At 47.4% G+C, this 17,735-nt stretch overlaps 2 protein-coding genes across 2 annotated transcripts; one reads left to right on the top strand and one right to left on the bottom strand.

Moving 5' to 3' along the window:
* Nucleotides 1-2,638: 2,638 nt before the first annotated feature.
* On the top strand, nucleotides 2,639-10,385 carry chga (chromogranin A). The gene is made up of 8 exons (XM_076048358.1): nucleotides 2,639-3,363; nucleotides 3,679-3,728; nucleotides 4,891-4,984; nucleotides 6,788-6,856; nucleotides 6,990-7,061; nucleotides 7,564-7,839; nucleotides 8,502-9,007; nucleotides 9,631-10,385. Exons 1-8 carry the CDS (start codon nucleotides 3,318-3,320, stop codon nucleotides 9,712-9,714), a joined length of 1,197 nt encoding a protein of 398 aa, XP_075904473.1. The 5' UTR covers nucleotides 2,639-3,317; the 3' UTR covers nucleotides 9,715-10,385.
* A 1,776-nt stretch (nucleotides 10,386-12,161) lies between these two features.
* ccn2a (cellular communication network factor 2a) lies at nucleotides 12,162-15,025 on the bottom strand. Its single transcript, XM_076048380.1, has 5 exons — nucleotides 14,717-15,025; nucleotides 14,375-14,591; nucleotides 14,036-14,287; nucleotides 13,740-13,951; nucleotides 12,162-13,626 (listed from the first exon to the last, which is right to left on the bottom strand). Exons 1-5 carry the CDS (start codon nucleotides 14,780-14,782, stop codon nucleotides 13,330-13,332), a joined length of 1,044 nt encoding a protein of 347 aa, XP_075904495.1. The 5' UTR covers nucleotides 14,783-15,025; the 3' UTR covers nucleotides 12,162-13,329.
* Nucleotides 15,026-17,735: the final 2,710 nt, after the last annotated feature.

Raw genomic sequence — 17,735 nt, 5'->3', positions numbered from 1 at the left:
TTGTCCACCGTAGTTCGCTGGCAAGCTGGGGAGAGAGAGGGTGAAAGGTTGAATGCTGCATTTGATAATGGGTAACCACTCGATGTCGCTGTCTCTTTCTCCAAATATTGCACACAGGCTTACCAGGCCACGCCCACGAGGCGTGTCTGTAAAGCACCTGTAGAAGCAATTCACCCACTAATGGTTTTGTTCTGCAGCTGTGTGTGACTGCCTGCAGGACCAGGTGCTACTGGTCAAAACTGCCCCGGGTCCGACCCCTCCCCCACCCCACCACAACACAGTAGGTGGGCGAGGGTGGGTCGACCGGGCTGCGGGATAACAATTAAGTGGCAGCATATGGGTCCTTTGAGAGGCACTGCCTCGCTCTGTTTGATGAGCATTATTTGAAGAGCAGGTGGAGGCTAAATTAAGCTCGGCTCAGGTTGCCTCAACAATATGCGGCACGCTCGTCAGAGTGGCGCTCACTCGGGCCTAATGGGATGGTTTAGAATAATGCCTTTAAAGGCAAATACGTCTCTGAGCACAGTGACACTGAACACAGATTAATTTTAATGTGTTTACGCAGGGAGACGTTTCCTTTTTTCTTTTTTCTGTTTTTTTAAGAAAGGAGGTTAAAGTGTCTCTCGATTAATCTCGCACTTGAAGGTCTGACATGCACGTTTCCCGGGACGCCCCGTTTCCCTTGATTTCTCTCAGAAGTGGCGGCCCGGCTGAAATTTAATCAGGGCTCGCCGCTGCCGTGGTTTCGTAATGGCCTTATTAAATTCAGAGAGGAAACCCTCTCTGTATTTAAACAAAAGCCGTCGCTGGGTTTATGCGGCACAAATATGGAATGACGCAAATTGGCCTTTATTGTCCGCGAGGGAATAATGAAATCTTTGGACGGGAGGCGGGAGGAAATTTGAAATGGCAAACAGGCCGAACCGCACCTCGGAAAAGCTCTCCGGCTTTTCTTCTCAGCTCAATGAGATGATGACAAAGCGGGTAAATCGGCGGCTCGGCCCCTCGTGAGGTGGAAGCAAATGTCCCATCGCCTGGAAACTCACACAGTAAATCTTCATGACTTTTGCATAGTGATTCCATAAACATAAAAATCGGTTTACTCTAATTTACTGTGTTTATTCCTCTGTGAGGCAATCGTGGTTTATTTCCTAACGCTCAGCCTCCTGGATCCAAAACAAAATAATGAAACGATGTGGAATCATTGTTGATCATTAATCTGATTTAAATGAGGTGTGACATTAAAGTCATTTTTTAAATGTACAATGACAGTTCTTAATCAAATTTGGGAAAGATCTCCAGAGACAATCTCTCATGAAAATATAATCTGCGTTTAAAAATGATTAAAGAAAGTTAACGAGAAAATATTATCTGTTTCGTCTCTTGTGCACAAATCAGGGGCAGCAAAACATTCTGTAGTGCCATTTAGTGTGAGAGTGTTGCTAATGGCTTTGTCAATATCCCTTCATTATCCTGCCACATTAGTCACTAAGTTTTAAATACAAAAATGGCAATAGTCCAAATTGTTAAAGATGAAAGAAAAAAACAAAACAAAGAGAGCAAGTAATTTCTCCAAATTATTTTTAATTAAAGAAAAGGCTGCTGGGGGAAAGAAGGTCATATAAATGCAAACCAGACCTGCGCCTGAGGCAACACTGACAGTTTTCCACATTGTCTCTCATCACATTATTGAACACAAAAAGTATGAAATATCCTTTGTTTTCACTCTAGGGTTTTGTTTTGTTTTTTGATGATGATGTTCTTTGTGATAACTCGCTCATTATGCCTATAAAAGGTGTCTGCCACACTGAAGTTACCAGACAAAGTTATTTTGTCTAGTACAACACCAGACAAAAGACAAATTAACTTTTGGGAATGGAGAATCATACTTCATAGTTAATATGTTTTCATATTTTAAAGTGTGTGCAATCTTGCAATGATTTGTGCGTATCCCCTGCAAGTCCTTTTGAGTTTCTGGGTTAAATTCATCACAATGTGAGGAAGAGAAGACATGTGATGTGGAGTCTTCATTACCGTACTGTACAGATCGTAGACATAAACATGGGGAAAATCCTTTTGGTGAGATATTGTGTGTCAGATCCTTAAAAATACACTGTTCATTGTTATTCATAATATCACCCCATCACAGATTATTAAGGAGGAGGAGTCCTCACACTCCACTTAGATTCCCATTAATATCCCCTTTCCGTGTTTAGTCCCTCACGCAAAGTGCACACGCAACAATTTGAGCAGCACTTCAATCTACATTTTCAAGCCACTCATTATGCCCTGCATGTGCCGCTTTCGTCCCTGAGGGCAGGGCAACATTAAAGAGGACCACCTGTGCTGCGAGCACAAAAATACGAAGAAGCATCCACGACGAGCAATCACTTTCCGTGAAGCGTCACCAGGCAACACGCCCGGGGTCGTCGCTAGACATGATGAGCAAATATGGCCATTTGGAACAGGCTGTATAGCACATCAGGCCGCGCCTTCTCACCTCAGAGTCACCGGTCTGTCTAATTGAAGACCCAGCATGTCGAATTAAAAAGTGTCACATGTAACAGATGCAAAAGAAAGCCAAGGAGGTCACATTGTATTGCTCATTCATATGATAAGGTATTATTTAAGGTTTTGTGCTTTTATTTTGGAATAGAACAGGACTTAATGTTGGGGTGAACTTACATTGATGGAATTGGCTGATGATGGAAACTGCTTGGCCAGCAGCATGATTACACTTTGGCCTCTGCTAGCAAAACCCAGCATGACAGGCAAAACGTTCAAGGTGGAGAACAACGTTTAAAATTCCAGTTTATTTAATATGCTTTATTTCCAATAAATGCAACTAAATATTCCACAATGGCCGTTTAAGCAACAATATATTTTTTTTTTTAAAAGGAAAGGAAATTCTGACAACGCAGTCACGCACTTCCCTCCACAAACACGGTGAGCTCCGAGGTAAGACATCAGGTACGTCGGTAGTAATTAATCTCGGACTGACGTCACTTCCCGTCTCTCCTCCGCGCTACAAAAGCGGGCGCCGTTGCGTTGACGAGCCGGTGGAGAGTGGGGAAGAGGACGGATGCGGCAGAGCTCTCCGCTCTCCAGCAATACCAAAACAGGCGGCGGAGGGTTTTTGAGCTGTTATTTGGTTTCGTTTTTTTTGTGTTGCGTTGCTGTGCGTCTCTGATCCACCGAGGCGAGAACAAAAACCTTCTGACGGGAGATCCGCCGTTTTTCTATTCCTGGAGAGCCTGACGCGCATCGCCTCCAACTGCAGAAGCAAGAAAGAAAAATAAATAAATAAATTTGAAAAGATGATCGGGAGAGGACTGCTCGCCTTGGCGCTACTGTCCAACTGCGGTAAGGAGATTATAATCGTATTCATATTGATAAAGCTCATTTGTTCACTTTCCCTTTTTTGGAAGTGACGCCCGAGCGGAGGCTGCCTTCCGGAGATGTTTCCGCCGGAGTTCAGCACCAAGGACAGCGGCGCATTCACACCTTGGATCGCGGCCAAAGATGGAGCGAGTTCACCTCCACCTCCGGCAGATTCAAAACCCTGTCACCGTGTTTGTCACAAGCCGATGCGATGATTCATGCTTTGTCATATCTCTCTTCCTCTCTCTCTCTCTCTCTCTCTCTCTCTCTCTCTCTCTCTCTGTCTCTCCTCTGCAGTTCTGTCATTGCCAGTGACTTCAAGTCAGCTGGAGAATGAGGACGCAAAGGTAAGGGTTCTTCTGCCTGGCAGAACTCAGTTTTTTTTTTTTGTTGTTTTTTTTTTTACAACGGTGAATTGTCAAAATGAATCAGAAAATGAAATTTCACCTGTTTTCATTCATTTTCCATGCCAAAAAACATCCATCAGAGGGATACAATTCAGTTTACATGGGTCACGTGTAGGAGCCTACAGCCGATGTTATGGCGAAAAACATGATGCTAACGACGCGGTTTTAACTCTTTTGGGTACTTTGATGATCTCAAATCAGCTGAATGACATTGTTATCGTTCTAATTTTCAAATTTTATTTTTGTTGCTTTTTTTTTATCCAACAACGACGAGAATTGCTTCCCTTAGTCAAACTCCAGAACGCCTATCTAAGTGAGGGCAGTAGTTTTGGGTGAGGCTATACATCAGTTCAACAAGTGGTGATCACCGAGTCACTAATTTCAACAACCACTTCACCCGCCACTGTTTTATGTATGGTTACGTAATGTCTGCTTTAGTGGCTTTCTCCTGAGGGAGGCCAGCCTCAGTGTGACCTTGACCGGATCGATAGACGCTTCTCCGAGGGCAACAGAGAGACTTGACCTCCGCGGTTTGGCTGGCGCTGGAATCAATTCTCCATGCGAGCGAGGCACAGTGAGAGGGAGGGAGGGCGCCTCTGACGAAATAAAAGGCGGATGAGAAATTTAAAATGCAAAATGCCGGATGGGTGTCAGGAGCGGGATTGTGGGAGCACAATGACGAGATGAGAGACGGTCCCGATTCATCATCTGAGGGCGCCGCGGCTTTGAATTAGTGGATGAGCCTCCGCTTGAGAGTCGCATTCAAGGCAGGCTGCAGCCGAGCCGAACGGATTTCCCTCCACGTCCCTCCGACCAAGCAGATAATTGCTTTTCCCAGTTTGATCTCAACATTTTTAAAAAATCCATGCAGAGACACAGAAGTCACCAAAGTCGATACTTCCAACATTTCTTCCTTCCCAGAAATGAGAGAAATCCATCCTCCTCTCTTCAAGACGACAAATACTGTTCTGGAAATCACCCCCTTTGTGATGTCACAAAGGGTACAATACTAGCGAGGCGTATCGACGATTGATTTGTTTTGTTCGCGGGGCAAAAATAAAGGAGTGGAAATGAGTTGCTGAGTTGCTGTGTGTGTCTGCAGGTGATGAAGTGCATCGTGGAGGCGTTGGCGGACGTGTTATCGAGGCCCCACCCCTTACCTGTCAGCCAGGAGTGTTTGGTCACACTGAAAAGAGGTAAGACCTAAGAGCAACATTTATTGTTGCTTATTAACACACAGCCTCTGTAACCTGAACTGGGTAGGTCGTAGGTCGGTTGACTTCTCGGGAGGTTTCATTGGAGGCTGCAAACAGGGGACTAAACACGCTGTTTTTCTTCAGGGGGGTTGGGGGGGGTTTGATGATTGATTGTGCAAGTCTGTCTTTGCATCCCGTCGTAACATTTCCCACTGTAATCCGGCAGTTTGTTGACTGGCTGTCAACTGAGAAGAAAACACAAACACAGACGCGCACACACAAGGTCACCCTGCCCCCCCCCCCTCCCCCCCGCTTCCCCCACCCCTCTCCACATCCTGAGCAGCATGCCAATATCATCAGGTTAATGGACTGAGGCAATAGACGTGGAGTAAAGGACCCTTGAACAGGGCTTCACCAGCACTCTGTCCAGACTATTCAGTTACACAGCTGGTGCACTGCCTCTGTCCTTGTGATATATTTAAACTAACACACACACACACACACACACACACACACACACACACACACACACACACACACACACACGCACAAATCAATCAGAGCCTCGCTCACCATGCGGCAGTGTTGGCGAGTAATCTATTACTAAGTAATCCACTACTGTCATGAAACAACATTTTTAGTAACAGAGTAATGTAAGGAGCTTACTGTGGCAAAAATGGTAATTACGTCATAATTACTTTGGTTTGTTGTACGTTATGTCCAGGAAACAAGGCCTTCTCAACTGTTACTGTGTCTTTTTTAAGCTAAAATAATTCGTAAATGATTACTTATGAAACAAAGTAGTTAAAGAGGTAATTCGATTACTTTTTAAGGGGTAATCCATAATCAGTAGTTGGATTACTTTTATGGAGTAATCCCAACAACACTGCCAAGCTGTGGGAGAGGTGTCAGAGCAGTGACTACTAGGAAGAGGGGTGTCACTGATAGAAGTGAAAGCTCTCAGAGTGATAGTTGCAGCACGTCTCTCCCTCTCACCCGAGGTGTCCACTCTGCACCAGCGTTTCATTTTTTTTTTTTTTTTTTTTTTACAGGTCAGCAGAAAGCCCGGCGCTCGCAGAGGCTATATTTCACCGGGCGGGAGTCTCTGCAGGCGCCGTGATTTATTGCACTCCGGCTTTTAAGAGCAGTGCATTTCAGCGCAATTAACTCTGATGAACCGGAGAAACAAATCGCTGAGGCCCGCAGAGGGGGGAAAAAAAAAAGTGAAGTGGAGAGGCTGCGAGGGCTGAGCGAAAACGCTCGGATAGGAATCCTTTACGCAGTTGCAGCAGCTTTGAAGGGTTTGCTTCCATCTCCTTTAGCAATGTACGGGGCTGAAGGGGAGGAGTGTAACCCTCTCACATTAGAGCTCACACTGCAGCCAGCTGGTTCAGGAGGTGTCGCTGGAACAGTTTGTGGTTGTTCAAAACAGTTTTTCATATCTTGCACCTCGTCTGAGAGGACAGAGCAGCACCAACACTGGAGACGCTTTGCCCAAATCTCAGTAGAATTGCTGCAGTTTTAACTTGGAACTGTTTTGCAAGTGACGCCAGGGGCAGTGAGGCAGAGATATTGAGCTATTTGTCCCTTTCCGCGCAGCCATAATGGCTGGCTGATGTGTTTGTCGGCGGTGCCAAAGTGCTGAACCTGAACTCGAAAAATCTCATTTTCGTTATCGTTTCAACAACGCAAAAATGAAATCTCTGCGTCTCTGAAGCATTTCGGTGTGATGTCACTCTTTCTTGTTAAACCATTCTCCTTGCATACCCTGTCTGTGTCTGTGTCTGTGTGTGCGCAATGCAGACGACAGGCTTGTTTCCGTCCTTCGTCATCACAGCTTTCTGAGGGAGCTGCAGGAGATTGCGCTTGAAGGTGAGTCACTGATAAAGGAGCAAACGTTTGGGTGCGCAAAACACACCGCGTTCGTCTTTTGTTGCTTCCGAAAGAACAAAACAAAGCACTGAACTGAACCCCGCCGGGCTCGATCGTCCCGCTTTAATCTTAGGTGATAAAGAGAGAGCTCAGCAGCAGAACGTTCCCTCGACGCAAACTCCTCTGGCTGTGAGCGAGGCTGCCGGTGAGTTCTGCATCAAATCCCTTCATTTATTTATCTATCTATTTATGTGTGTGCCTGTGCTTTTTATTTTGGGGGTTTTTTGGGATGCACCAGCTGTCAAAAATGATGCATGGCTTTCTTCGTTTTTGTTTTTTCCGTTTCAATTTGTCAGCAAATCGGTGGCTTCCGCACGGCAGATTTGCTGAGATTGTTCTTTACACAGCGCACCTGTCAGGCCCGGGAAAACCCAGCGAGGGCGAATGGCAACCTGGGTTTTTGTGCTTATGTAAAAATGAAAAAAGTCCAGTGTGGTAACGTCAAATATCAACATTTGATAAATGTCTGTAAAATGTTACCATAGCGACTCTCCTTTTCAAGCTAAATGTCCATATTTGCATTGAGACACTGAGCTCATCCTAGTTTCATGCAATCATGTCGTCTTTTGTTTCGGCTTTGCAGAGAGCAAGAGAAAAAAAATCAATATTTTCTCGTAAATTTAAATCCGACCCCCTCACGTGCCCAGATCAATCCATGTTGGAGGCTCTGGGAAGCCCGGGAGAAAGATCGATCCTGTCCGAGAAGAAGAGGAGAACGGGAACCGGAGACGGAGAGGAAGTACAGCCTGCGAGCTTCCTGCAGGAAGAGTCGCAGGCCGGCAGGGACGGCGAGGAGAAGCCGGAACGTCGAGCTTCTTCCCACTCCGCCGAAGAGTCCGGCGATGCGGAGAAGAGGAGCGGGGGAGGGGAGGACGGAGAGAAGGGAGCAAATTCAGAGGAGGGGTCAAAGGAGGAGAAGACAGGTCAGCGTTCATGTCGTTGTTCATGTCAGGTTTTCTTAGCTGAACTCTGTCCTATAGGTTCAGGCCAGAGGCACCGCAGGGCCCTTCCATGTGTTGCAGGGGTGTTTTAGCAAGAGGCAGCAAACAGAGGGTTAAATGTGCAGTTTTCTTGAAATCTATATATCTTTTTTTTTTTTACTTTAAATTAATTAGACTTAATTGGAGACCTGATGGAGGGGGGGGGGGGGGGGTAAAGGCCTGGAAGTGGCTATAATATGGGAGCTCTGAATGAGTTTGTGTTTATGGTTCTGCTGCTGATTCGCACAAAGATTTGTTGTTTCTTTCTCGGCCTTCCACAAACAAATGGCTTTTCATCTCTCGGCCCCAAAGTGCCTAAACGCATCCTATTTGCATGGCCGTCAAAAACAAAAGCGGGAAGCTCGGCCAAGTTGTTTGATTGCTTCTGTCATGCTCTTGACTCCCGTAAAGCATCGTTAGCGGAGGCCGAGGCTCAAGTGCCAGCTGGCACGAACCGCCTCATTACAAGAAGTGCAATTTTGCTGATGGCGGAGAGAATGTTGTGCGGAGCGACAAGTTTGTAAAAGAGGGGGGAAAGTTACATTGCTGGAAGTATATATATATAGCCCTCTGTATATATATGGGTATGTTTTTCTTATACCCAGGTGCTGGATCTGCTGAGAAGACACACGCACCTGCAAAGAAATCCAGAGGGAAGACCCTGAACAAGGAAGAGGACCAGGACAAGAGATCTTTGCTGTTTTCACACCAGCAGGAGGAAACGCAGGAGAGCCGAGAGGATGAGGAGGATGAAGAGGAGGCAAAGAGAGGCGGTGTGGGGAGATCGCCGTGGACCAAGAGGGAGAAAGTGAAGAAGAAGAAGAAGGAGGAGGAGGAGGAGGAGGCGGCGGCAGCGGAGGCGCAACAGCTGAGCAGCCAGCAGGAGGTACCGCATCACTCCAAGGAGCTTTCACAGGAAGAGGAAGTGGTGAAGAAGGAGCACGAGGAGGGGAAGGAGGGGGAGGACGAGGAGGAAGGGCAGAAGAAGAGGAAGAAGAAGAGAAACTGGCGGAAGACTCCGGAGGAGAAGGAGCTGCAGATGATTGCCAGCAAGCGTCCGGAGGAGAAGAGGGCGTCGGAGGAGGAGGGAAGCGCCGGCAGGAAGTCAGAGGTGGGATTTCTCTTTTGCACGTTGTACAAATAGTGTTGAAACAAACAACAACAACAACACAACAGAGATGTATTGGTGAAAATACCAGAAGCATGAATGAGGCTGCAGCTTGTAGCCACAAGCTCGACCTTCCAGTTCATCCAATGTTGAATTAAGCTGAAACTGGTTCATTGCTGCATTAAGTCTGAAACAAACTGGAAGACAACCCAGACTTTCAAGGTCACACATAATAGCATTTTTTTTTTTTTTTTTTGTAAATCTTTAGACGCCAGCTGTACACAATTATTCCAAAATAATCTTCCTAAATCTCCACAAAACAGAAATTGTAGCCTTCAGTTTGGATCCTCAGGCTGAAATGCTTACTTTTGGCCCTTTGTGACATCACCAAGGGCCAGATTTCCTTAGCTGTTGTGCTGTTTCAGCAACAGAGGCTTCGCTTTCAAACCAATCGGTGCCCAGACAACTGCCGAGTCGTCGCTCAGCCAGAAACTGTGCCAGTCTGGAGTTTTGTTTTTTCGCTGCCCTGAGCGTCTCGCCGACCTCTCTCTCCTTCCCTCCCTCCCTCCCTCCCTCCATCTCTCTCTCCTTCCCTCCCTCCCTCCATCTCTCATTATGTGATGCAGGAGCAGGAGATTGAAAGCCTGGCAGCCATCGAGTCAGAGTTGGAGAACGTCGCCCAGAAGCTCCACGACCTGCGGCGAGGCTGACGGGCCTCCTCTTCCTCCTCCTCTTCCTCCTCCTCTTCCTCGCCCGCCCGCCGCCCCCTGCTGACAGAATGTGTGAATATGTGACAAGATCTTCATCTCCTGCTTCCTCCCCACCCACCTTCGCCTCTTCTCCAGAGTTTTGCATCCTGGCGCCACTCGAGCGCCGCGGGACCTTCAGTAGGTTAGCATACAGTAGACGCACATCGCTAACAGACGCGCGCGCTAAAAACACACAGCGGCTTGGCGCTTTCAACTGCAGACCCCTCAGAAATAGAGAAATAGGCCTCCTAGAGAGAAAAAGATGATGATTCCGTCTTTGATTTTTCTTTTTTTCCCTCCCTGCCGACAATCACCTCTTTCTCTCTCTCTCTCTCCCTCTCTCTCTCTCTCTCTCTTTCTGCAAACCTGCTCCGCTGCTTTTCTGAAATTCTGATGATCCTTTTGTGTTAATGAAAGATTTGACGCAGGTGTGCACACAAGACCAGGGTTAGGCTGTACCAGAGTCTCTCTGGGACGCCGTCGACCGAGAGGTAGATGAATATTTGTTATATTAGATCCCGTCGAGCCAAGGCAATAACTGAATATTTTTAGAAGAGTGATCTCTGAAGTTGTTAAATCTTAAACTGTCTTTTAATTTATGTAAGGAAATCAATAAATTTATTTGAGTTTTATGCGGGAAATCTGTTCTGTTTAATCCTTCTATTGACCTAAAATGGAGTTTCAACTTTGCATAATTTTCTTTTTAGCTTTATGAATACATTTTCAAAAGTTTGACTGTGATACAAATTCAATGTTTTACTGTTGGCAAGAAGTCATTTATGTGAACATTCACTCAACATATGGCACTTTTTACTCACCGTGTTAATGGTGAACTTGTAGAAATGAATCGTTCTGTAGTTGCAGCTGCTACTTGTGTGGTTGTGTGGGTTTTTTTTTTTGTTGTTGTTGTTTGGGGAAGAAAGCGAGAAGATGAGTCATCGCTCTGACTCGTGCAGCCTGTTTTTGTTGCGCTTGGATGCGTCGCCAGTATCCCAGTTTTTCAGTAGAGAGAGAAAGAGAGCAGGTCTCAGCACTGAGCATCCTGCACTCAGGCAGGGTTGAGAACTACACCAGGGCAAAGCTTCAGGCAAGGGTGGACAAATGTAAAGGGCAAATATTGTGCAAAAATACATTTTGTGAATTATCTCAAACAACAATGTGTCCCAGTGAAAAGCCCATATGTTCCATCTTTAGCCTGTTTAACTTTTCAAAAACAGCATGCACATAAAACACTCTGTTTAGGAAATTGGCCTATTGTGACGTCACAACGCGAGCAACTACCTCATGTCAACTCTCAGGAGCCAGGTGACGGCTTTGCCCTCTTCAGTCAACTTATTGGTCCCTTAAAGTCCAGCCAAGTTTTAGCAGGAAGTTAAATGCGGTGGGGTGGCTGTAAACAGAGGGCTATAGGTGCTGTTTTCTGCAGAATATCTGTTTTTTTTTTAATCACATCAGGTTGTCCCATAAATAATCAATGATTACTAAAAATGTATAATATATATATATATATATTACTAAAATTCCCTACAATTTACACGCAGCACTATCTGCAAAACCTCCCCTACGTTCAACATCAATCAATTACAGCAAGTGGCAGCAGATGGCGACATCGCACCATCTCGCTCCCGCTCACTCCTCGTTCGGGAACACGGCGGCCGCGTGAGTGCAGGATCGTCACGGTCCTCCAGTAGCCACTGAACTCTGCTGCAAAGGTACAAATCCATCAGATTTGTTTCCAGTCTTTCCCCCCCCCCCAACAACCGTGCAAAATTCAAGGAGGGACCTGAAGGCAACAGCGTCCAACAGCGCTGCATCATTGATAACATTTGGATTGTTCTCTCACAGCCAAACAATGAGAAACCAGCTGGGGGCGATTTTTCTTTTTGGCAAACACACTCCAGTCCTGGAGGCGCAGGATTATTTGCCTTTCATCATTTGTTTGTAAATTGTGAAAGAAACAAACTCTTATGCAATATATATATATATATATATATATATATATATATATATATATATATATATATATATATATATATATATATGTATATATGTGTATATATATATATATATATATATATATATATATATATATATATATATATATATGTGTATATATATATATATATATATATATATATATATATATATATGTATACTTTTTTTTTTTTTTTTAAGTGTTCATAGGTTATTTGAGGTTCAAATCTTCATTGAGAAACTGAAACAATCAGGATGTTGCACGTGTTTGCTTGTTAACTGATCAATTTTTCTCAACTCGGCTGAAGAGTTCGGGTCAAACAGAGTGTGATTATGCGCTAAATGCGAACTACTTTTTTTTTTCATGTAGCTAACATGGACGTCCACGAGCTGTTGAGAAGGTCGGATGTATGAGAAATCAGGCCCACTGAGTCTTGTTTGTATAAAAAAATATAGCACTTTATTTTCAGCTACAAAGTGAAACATGTAACACTTTCGTCACACTTCTCAATAAAATAGTAAAAAATACAGCTGACGGAGGAAAAGGACAGACAAACAAACACACTAATCGGTACATTTCAAAGCACAGAACACATTTGGCTTTAAATTAACTTAGGCTGTACAAATATATACACCATTTACACATCAGCAAGTAAAAAGGAATGGAATTACAATTCTTCCAGTCTTCTTCTTGTCTATCGTCGTACGGGATAGACACTTTGTTTTTCCGAAAAGAAAAAAAAAATCCCTACAGATAACTCGATTTCTTCCATCTGACCTGAATCAGCATTTAGTCGACTTCTTCTTCTTCTCAGTGCCGTGGCCAAAAAAAACGCGGCCTGAACTCAGCATCCAACGCGTTGGACAGGGACACAAAAAAATAAAAAATGAAAAAAAAAAAGACTCTGACCTTTCCTCCACTGCGCAGGCAGAGCGAACAGACACAGAGACAAGGCCTACATTCAGGCCTTGCACTTACACACACGCACACGCGCACACGCACACACACACACACACGCACACAGGCACACACACACACACACACACACACACACACACACACACACACACACAAGGACACATTGAGACCTGTTTGGACAGGGGGAACACTGGCCCGCTGTGGTCTCGCATGCTCCATGTGCAGCTGCTTCGAGTTTGCAGGTCTGGTCTGCGAGGGAGGGGCCGTTATTAGACGTCTCGTTTTTAAAGAGGTCATGGTTTAGATAAGGTGTGGGACTGCACGGTACAGTATATAATGGACGGGTCTGTGGAGAGGGGGGCGCGGGGTGGGGCAGGGGAGGGCGTGGGGACTGGGCGGTACACCTGACAGTAGGTTTGTCAAAACATAGGAGCTATAGTGCAGGAATCAATATTTTTTTTTTTTTCTTTCTTTTTGGAGCTGCAACGCAACCCTCTGTCTGAGTCTGTGCGGCACAGACACTCATGCAAGCGTCCGGACGTCTTTTTTTTTTTTTTTTTTTACAGCAAGAAAAAAAAAAAACAACATGAACATATGATACTGAGCTGCAAAGTGAGATGGAGTTCCTTTTTTGTTTTTTCAAGTCATAAAGCTGCGTCAAGGTGGGGCGGTGGGGAGGGACCTCACGCCATGTCGCCCATCATCTTCTTGTAGTACATGGACTCGAAGATGTCGTTCTCGCCGGGGCAGTTGTGGTGGCAGGCGCACGACTTGATGAACATCATGTGCTTCTTCATCACCTGCCCGTCGGGGCACTTGAACTCCATGGGCAGCGTGGTGGTCCTGTGCGGCGTGCAGCAGCGGCCGTCCAGGCACACGCCGCAGAACTTGGGCCGGTAGGACTTGGTGGTGGTGCAGCCGGAGATCTCGAACTTCATGGGCTTGGAGACGCGTGGCGTGCGGATGCACTTTTTTCCTTTCTGCAGACGGGATAGAGGAGAGATGAGCGCGTGTTTACGCTGCTAGCTTGTGGTGGTAACCAAAAGCAGTGAGGAAAGAAAGGAAATGAAATGAGAGGGGAAGGAAAGCTCACCCGAATGCTTTGCTCCAGCTGGGACTCGCAGGGCCGCACCATGCACAGGCGCGTCTGTTTCTCCAGGCGACACTCCCGGTTGTCGTTGGTGACCCTGGTGGAGATGCCCAGGCCGCAGGTCTTTGAGCAGGCGCTCCACTCGGTGGTCTGGACCAGGCAGTTCTCCCTCATCATGGAGGGGTCCGGCCCGTAGGTCTCCTCCTCTCTGTAGGCTGAATGGACAAAGTCCAGGTTAGCAAAAAAAAATGACTACCGACCCAACGATCATAGGTGCCGAACACAGAACCGGGACTCACCGGCCAGAGCTGAGCCCATGAAGCTGTGTCTGCTGGGCGAGTCGCACTCCCACTCCTCGCAGCACTTGCCCGGGACCTTGACCCGTCTGGGCATGGGGCAGTCGGGGCTGGGCAGCCGCACGTCCATGGAGCAGAGGGGCACGCAGCCCACGGCTCCGTCCAGGCAGGTGCACTGGTACTTGCAGCTGCTCTGGAAGGACTCGCCGCTCTTGTACACCATGCCTCCGAACACGCAGGGGGTGCCCTCGCGAGCTGGACGGACAAAAAGCACGGGGTTGAGCCAAAGATCCTCTCCAAAGACACAGAGCTCTGGTCAGATCAAACTCGCAGCTGTCTCACCTGTGCACACCCCAATGCGTCTGTTGATGGGGGCGCCAAAGTCGCAGTACAGGCCCTTGTGAGGGTCGCACACGTCCTTCTCCGTGCACAGCTCGCCCATCTGCTTGGCGCACACCCGGCAGCAGCCGCAGCCGTCCAGCACCAGGCTCACCCCCGGGGCGCACTGGGGGGGTGCAGACGGGCACGAGCACTGGTTGCTGCACTCCTGAGCTGCAGCCTGAGAGAGCGTGAGGAGAACACACGGAAAGAGAGAGAAAGAGTGAAGATGTGTTTAGCTGAAGATCAAGAGCCAGATTGTCAACGGCTGGAAGGGTCGACGGTGTCGCCTGTCGCCGGACTCACCATGTGCGAGAGGATGACGCAGAGGAAGGGCAGCAGGGTCATCATCGTCTTCGTTGAGGCGGACATCTTTCCTTCCTTTCTCAGTTTAAAAAAAGAATAAACTCAAGTTTTTCCTTAAGTCTCGTTTCGAGAGAAAGTCTTCGTCTGAGCCGGAGGAAAAACGTCTTCCGATCGAGTCGATCTTGTTTGGGAGTGCCGGCGAGTCGTTCTTCCGCTTGATCTACGCTCGTCTCTCTTGTTCCCTCCGGAGTCTGGGTGAAAGCTAGAGTTTAGCTTCGGTAGAGGAGTTGATCTGAGCTCTGGCTGGCTCGTGGAGCTCCTTTTATACGCGCTGGCCCCCGGGCGCACGTCACCGGGAGCTGAATGGAGAGCCAGCCCTGGACAAACATGGACATAGCTGGCATTCTTTCCTCGCTTCCTGACCCCCACTCCAGACATCCCACATTCCTGCCGTCTGAAGGCAAGGGCTCCGCCGCTCGGGCCAAACAACACCGTCTCTCTCAGGGACGGCTTTCATCTGGAACGGGAGGTTAAGTCTGGTTAGAGGGCTCGGGACCCCACACTGGGAATTCCTGAAGACTGACTTCACAAACAGGCGGCCGCCGCTGCCTATAAATATTAATTTTAAGGAAGAAGGAGAAGAAGGAGAGGACAAACTGAAATATCCCGGTTCAAAGAGGAAGCGCCCGCACGGGGTGGTTGAAGTGGGGTGGCGGTGGTGGTGGGGGGGGCTGCAGAGCCGTTAAATGACAACAGGCAGCGGGTCGTAAAAGATGCGCCGCCGCGCGCTGGTTACATAAGGTGACGGATGTATCGGGGTAACGATTAGGAGCTGGGAGCCGCAGCGGCATTCCAGCGGCTTTGTCTTCAAAGTTGCGACGGCAGGCTGTACTTAAGGTCAATTAGCACAGAGCTCGTTAAGGGGGTCGGGGGGGAAACTGATCTGAGTCATTAGCAGCTTATCTAGAAAGAAAAAAAGCTGCTCCTGTCCCTGCACACACACACACACGCGAACAAAGGCGCGCACACACTAGGCTTTGGCAGCGCTCTTCTGTACTGTGTGCGGTTACATCTGGGACACTGAAGCAGCATTTTTGCACTCTGACATCAGCGGCTGAGCTGCAGCCTTAAGTTTTGAGGGGAAAACAGAGCAGGAACATCGTGATCTCCGAGCCCTGAATGAGAAGGATGAATCGCGATCGCCTCCGCGCATAGATGGTGGAAGAAAGACGGCCTAGTGCCAAAGAGGTGATGAGACCATCATCAAACACACGCACTTCCCTCGGCGCTGATAGCTGGCCAGAACCCACCAGCGATCTGCTCCCCAGAGGCGGTTTGCAGTCTGTTCCAACAGGTCACAAGACACATTTTGAGGCCGATTAGAAGGGGAAATGGCTGTGATTCCAGCTGGTATTATAGTTGGCGCTCACGGGATGGCCGGCGCACGCGGCCATAAAGTCAACATGTTTACCCCCAAGCTTTGGGCTTTTCTAGCTGCGCGCCCAAGTTGCTGCAAGAGGTCGGTGCGGCGACGTTCCTTTGCTGCGGGATTCAACCGGAAAAGAACCACAAACAACAAATAAAAGAGCAGCTTTGAACCGGAGCCTCTGATCACCCGACGGGTCGAGTTTGGTGGTTCAGGCGTGTGACCTTCACCAGGACCTTGGCAGAAAATCTCCCAAAATGTTCACGTGTGTGTATATTTAGTCGCAAACACAATAACTGTAAATAAATAACCTCTGGTGTGCTTTCATCTCCCCACACTCGGCGGCCACTTCATTGGGAACACCTTGCACAGGGCCAGACGACGGAGAAAGCGGAATGCAAACCATCACCACCTCCTCGGTGCAGCCCATTCCAGGTAATTTGGGCAAAGGACAAGTACAACCTGGACCAAACTGACCTTCACCTGATGTGCTTGTCTTGGAATGTGGAAGTACCTGGACGGAACCCACGCAAGCACACAGAGAACATGGAAAGTCAGCACAGGAAGGCCCAGGGAGCGTAATGTGACATAACACCATGTTCCAATGGCGACTCGGCGCCGAATTGGAAAGGTTAAAAAAATTATGATGAACTTGGCCGAGAGTAACTCGGGTAATATGCAACTGTAGTTTTGCAGTTTCAGCTACTCTGTCACTTACTTTTAATGTTTTACAATTAATGAAGTTTATCTTATCTTATCTTATTGCAACCTCTGTAGCAGGGGTTTTAATTCAAATATTTAAATTGTTACAGGTCTCAGGAAGGAAACTCCAGGGTTGATATTGAGTCCCACGCTGCCCCTGGTGGACAGGTAGTGAATAGGCAGACAAGAGAGGTTTGTGAATGTCACTTCTTTAATGTGGATGTTGGTCGATCTTGGCATTAAGGAGCTTCTCTTGCAAGTCAAAGAAGATGAACATTTTTTTTTTTTTAAAGGACTCAGCAAGTAGACTGTGTTCACAGGGGCTTTGGTGCTTTCAACTCTTAGTCAGGCCTTAGTCAGGACAAGTCGCGGCTGAAAAAAAAAAGAACAAAAACCTCAAAAAACCCTGAATCAACTTGAGCGAAAGTGCAGCCGAGCACGTAAAGAGGGACCTAGGAGGCCAATCTCACGGGAACAAAAGGCTTCATGTTCTCCTGCTTGTCACCTGCCTAATGAGGTTTAGTCTGTGACGACTTAAAAAAGGCCAGGTGTGCCGCTTTCCCCCGGCCGGCCTTATTTCACTACATCAAACAAACCCAGAGGAGTTGAAGGGCCGCAGGAAAGGGGCTAGACGAAGGCTTGTGTATTTTTTCTTTCCCTGTTCTGAAAAGAAAAAAAAAAATCTTGGGAGGATCACACACCAGGCCAGACTCTTATGAAAGGCAGCCCTGCTCCTTCTCCAGCCAGCGAATCGGAAATGAAAAGCTCCCAGAGAAACCTGGGGATGGAGGAATGCGAGGGGAGCGAGCCAAGCAGACAGGATTGTTACTACGGAGGAAGCGCCCCCATATAAGGTGCGCAGCTCTTTTCCTAATATGGATATGTTCTTTC

This window comes from Nelusetta ayraudi, unplaced genomic scaffold (assembly GCF_046127955.1).
Source record: "Nelusetta ayraudi isolate G7.1 ecotype Tasmania unplaced genomic scaffold, CSIRO-AGI_Nayr_v1 ptg000100l, whole genome shotgun sequence".
Lineage (NCBI taxonomy): Eukaryota > Metazoa > Chordata > Actinopteri > Tetraodontiformes > Monacanthidae > Nelusetta > Nelusetta ayraudi.
The sequence above is the reverse complement of the archived record's forward strand: the minus strand, read 5'-3'. Positions and strand labels throughout refer to the sequence as shown.

What these genes read in the sequence shown, in the direction of transcription:
- chga (XM_076048358.1), top strand. Translation starts at nt 3,318, where the DNA reads ATGATCGGGAGAGGACTGCTCGCCTTGGCGCTACTGTCCAACTGCG. An exon ending in TTTGGTCACACTGAAAAGAG is followed by an intron (nt 4,985 to 6,787) that starts GTAAGACCTAAG and finishes TGCGCAATGCAG; the next exon opens with ACGACAGGCTTGTTTCCGTC. An exon ending in GCGCCGGCAGGAAGTCAGAG is followed by an intron (nt 9,008 to 9,630) that starts GTGGGATTTCTC and finishes TATGTGATGCAG; the next exon opens with GAGCAGGAGATTGAAAGCCT.
- ccn2a (XM_076048380.1), bottom strand. Translation starts at nt 14,782, where the DNA reads ATGTCCGCCTCAACGAAGACGATGATGACCCTGCTGCCCTTCCTCTGC. An exon ending in ACGCATTGGGGTGTGCACAG is followed by an intron (nt 14,288 to 14,374) that starts GTGAGACAGCTG and finishes TTGTCCGTCCAG; the next exon opens with CTCGCGAGGGCACCCCCTGC. An exon ending in AGCTGGAGCAAAGCATTCGG is followed by an intron (nt 13,627 to 13,739) that starts GTGAGCTTTCCT and finishes TCCCGTCTGCAG; the next exon opens with AAAGGAAAAAAGTGCATCCG.